General features: G+C 54.5%; 1 protein-coding gene across 1 annotated transcript in view; it reads left to right on the top strand.

Annotated features, from left to right (window-relative positions):
• Window positions 1-7: 7 nt before the first annotated feature.
• The window catches only part of CTNND1 (catenin (cadherin-associated protein), delta 1), a gene marked incomplete at both ends in the record, with an annotated part of 6,528 nt that continues 3,146 nt past the window's right edge, over window positions 8-3,389 (top strand). The window contains 6 exons of the mRNA XM_009878229.1: window positions 8-347; window positions 459-642; window positions 1,259-1,376; window positions 2,006-2,159; window positions 2,555-2,572; window positions 2,826-2,894. Of these exons, the coding sequence (XP_009876531.1) occupies window positions 8-347; window positions 459-642; window positions 1,259-1,376; window positions 2,006-2,159; window positions 2,555-2,572; window positions 2,826-2,894 (883 nt within the window). The remainder of the gene's footprint in view (window positions 348-458; window positions 643-1,258; window positions 1,377-2,005; window positions 2,160-2,554; window positions 2,573-2,825; window positions 2,895-3,389) is intronic.

Here is a 3,389-nt window from a genome sequence, read left to right as displayed (position 1 = left end):
GGCCCCGGGGAACTGGCGCCAGCCGGAGCTGCCGGAGGTGATAGCCATGCTGAGCTTCCGCCTGGACACTGTCAAGTCCAACGCGGCTGCCTACCTGCAGCACCTCTGCTACCGTAACGACAAGGTGAAGACGGAGGTGCGCAAGCTGAAGGGCATTCCCGTGCTGGTGGGATTGTTGGATCACCCCAAGAAAGAGGTGCACTATGGTGCCTGTGGTGCCCTCAAGAACATCTCCTTTGGCAAGGACCAAGACAATAAGATTGCCATCAAGAACTGTGATGGGGTACCTGCTCTGGTGCGCCTGTTGCGGAAGGCCCATGACATGGACCTCACAGAGGTCATCACAGGTAATGGCTCCAGGGAGGAGAGCAGGGGCTCATCTGTTGGGTGAAGCATGTGCCGTGTGCGTTTTAAGCCCACACAGTCTGATTGATCACCTTCCACTTGTGGCATTGCAGGAACACTGTGGAATCTCTCCTCACACGACTCCATCAAGATGGCCATCGTGGATCATGCACTACACGCTCTGACTGATGAGGTGGTCATTCCCCGTTCGGGCTGGGAGCGAGAACCCAATGAGGACTCCAAGCCCCGCCATATAGAGTGGGAGTCAGTGCTCACCAACACTGCTGGCTGCCTTAGGTATGAGAGACAGGCTGCCAGCTATTGGCAGAGAGCTGGTGTAGGTTGGGGCTGCTGTCGTGCTCCAGGGGGACCTTATCGCTGCCTTCCAGTACCTGGAAGGAACCTACAGGAAGGCTGGGGAGGGACTTTTTATAAGACTCTCCATTAACAGGACAAGGGGAAATTGATTTAAGTTAAAGGATTTAGATTGGAAGAAATTTTTCAGTCTGATGGTGGCAAGACTCTGGAATAAATTGTCCAGAGCAGTTGTGGCTGCCCCCTCCCTGGATGTGTCCAAGGCCAGGTTGGATGAGGCCTGGAGCAACCTGGGCTGGTTAAGGGCATCCCTGCCCATGGCAGGGGTTGGGTTAGATGATCTCTAAGGTCCATTCCAACCTAGGCCGCTCTGCAATTCTACAGTTCCTGGTAGCTTTCTGGGACTGCCAAAGGAAGTCTGCAAAGGAGCTGCTCTCCTAGGACAGCTACTGGTGATGCGGTCCTTGATTTTTGGAGGAGTTCCTCTCAGTGGAGGGAGCTACAGCAGCTTTTCTCTGGTTTAAGCTCTGCTGGGTGTGGGTTGCTCCTCACCTGCCCTCAGCTGTGTCTCCCATGACGGTTCTTTCCTGCCTGCCAGGAACGTGAGCTCAGAGCGAAGTGAGGCCCGTCGGAAGCTGCGGGAGTGTGATGGGCTGGTGGATGCCCTGATCTACATCGTCCAGTCTGAGATTGGCCAGAAGGACTCGGACAGCAAGGTACCGCAGCAAGGCCGTTGCCAAGCTCTGCTAGCTCTAGCAGTGCTCTGCTGTTCGTGGTGGCTGAACCCGGGTTCATCCCAAGGTGACTAAAGAATGGACAAGGGGAATCTTCACCAGGAAGGGATTTAGGCTGACAGCACTTGCCTGGGAAAGCTTAGTCCAGGCTCACACCGTTTCATAATCTCCACTTGGGAAGAGAGCGCCTGCATGGGGTGTTACCTGGGTGCAGGTTGACCAGGCAGTGCCTGGCACTCGGCCATTGGTGTGCGGTGGGGATGTTGCCCCCCTGGCTGTGCTTCAGCAGTGATACTCATCCCCATGCTGATGTCCCCTGGCTCAGGCCTCCCTGATCCGCCTTCATGAGATGTTGGCTTGAATTTTTCTTGAGCTATTCCTTGGACCCTTCATGCTTATGGCAGAGAGATTCTTGGCCCAGAAGAGTATGAACTCGTGCCTGCAGAGGTGGCCGTGCCTGCTCTGGGATAGAGATGTGCTCCAGCTGAGCTGCATGTCCCATCCCCCTGTTCCCAGTCCAGACCCCTTTGACTTGGCTCTGGGTTGCAAGCTGTGGTGAGGCATGGGATGGGCTTGTGCTGCTCTGAGTCAAACTCTGACTTTCTTCCTAGCTGGTGGAGAACTGTGTGTGCCTGCTGAGAAACTTGTCCTACCAAGTCCACCGTGAGATCCCCCATGCTGAGCGCTACCAGGAGACACCTCTGGCCCCTGCTAACAACACTGGGCCCCATGCTGCGAGCTGCTTTGGTGCCAAGAAGGGCAAAGGTTTGTTGGGTGGCAGCAGCATGGAGGGAGGTGGGATGAAGATATTTGCTGCAGTGGAGCTTGATGGTGGTCTGGATTGCTTCTCCTCGTACTCTGGCATCTCTTGTGTAAAGGCTAAACTGCAGCTTTTCTGGAGAAGCAGTGATCAATCTGTGCCTCCATTGGCTTTGGGAGCTACTGCTTGGCTCACCCAAAGCAATTGACACAACTAATGGTGGGTTTCTGTGGTGGTGGGATGGTGGTGCATAGATGTCCGCTAACTCCACACCTTCCCTTTTCTCCTGTGTTGCCCCTTCCCTTTGCTTTCTTGCCAAATGATCTGCTCCATGATGCTGTTGGCACTTCTCTTCTCCTGCCTCCCCTCTCTCCTGTCCTTCTCTCCACTTCGCCAATAGACGAATGGTTCTCCAGAGGTGAGTGCGCTCTTAGTTTTAATTTTTCTATGGTTTGACTGGGTGCTTTCTCTAGCTCTTTGTTCCCTCTGCCCTCAGCTGGGCATGGGCTGCCTGTGGTGTGGCTCTGCCCTTGGCATCTGCTCCTGGGATGTGCTGGTAGCTTAGCTTCAGCTCACCTCTGGGCTTGTTCTAACAGCAAGTGGTAAAGAGCTGTTGGGATGAGATGGGTGGGGAGACGAGATGTCTTACATCCTCTGCTTGACCTTTGAAGGTAAAAAGCTCCCAGAAGACCCCGGTGCCGATACCGTGGATTTTCCCAAAAGAACAACTCCAGCCAAAGGTATGTCCCTCGGCGTGCTTGGTCATGCAGGGCTGCTTTTCCACAAGCAGTCAGAGGAGTGCCGAGTTGATGTCCCGTTGAAGTGGGCTGTTCAAATGGGCAGAGGTTTAGTTTGGAGGAGGTATGTTTCTGGCTGCCTAAGTGCCTGTTGAAGCACTAGCTCTACCACAGACACTTGTGAGGATGCTTGTTGTGTTTGGAGGAGGCCAATGCTGCCTCAGGGCAGGCTTCCTAGGTCTGCAGAGGGAGCTGTTGCCCTAGGGACTGAGGGACAGTGCGGTGACACAGCCCAGGGAGGGGGAAGCCTTTTACGGTGGTCTCAGACTTCCAGCACAATTGCCTTCCTGCCTGCTCTTCTCTCCTGGGTGTAGAGAACAGGTAGGATTTAAAGCCAAAACTCCCTCCATTAAAGTGTTCTCTAGTATGAGGAAGGGTCGTTCCAAGAAGCCTCTGAGGACAAGCAGTTGGTGTATTGGGGACTGGGCAGCAGCCATG

The sequence above is a fragment of the Apaloderma vittatum genome, unplaced genomic scaffold (assembly GCF_000703405.1).
Source record: "Apaloderma vittatum isolate BGI_N311 unplaced genomic scaffold, ASM70340v1 scaffold32051, whole genome shotgun sequence".
Lineage (NCBI taxonomy): Eukaryota > Metazoa > Chordata > Aves > Trogoniformes > Trogonidae > Apaloderma > Apaloderma vittatum.
This window is presented reverse-complemented; position numbering and strand designations above follow the sequence as displayed.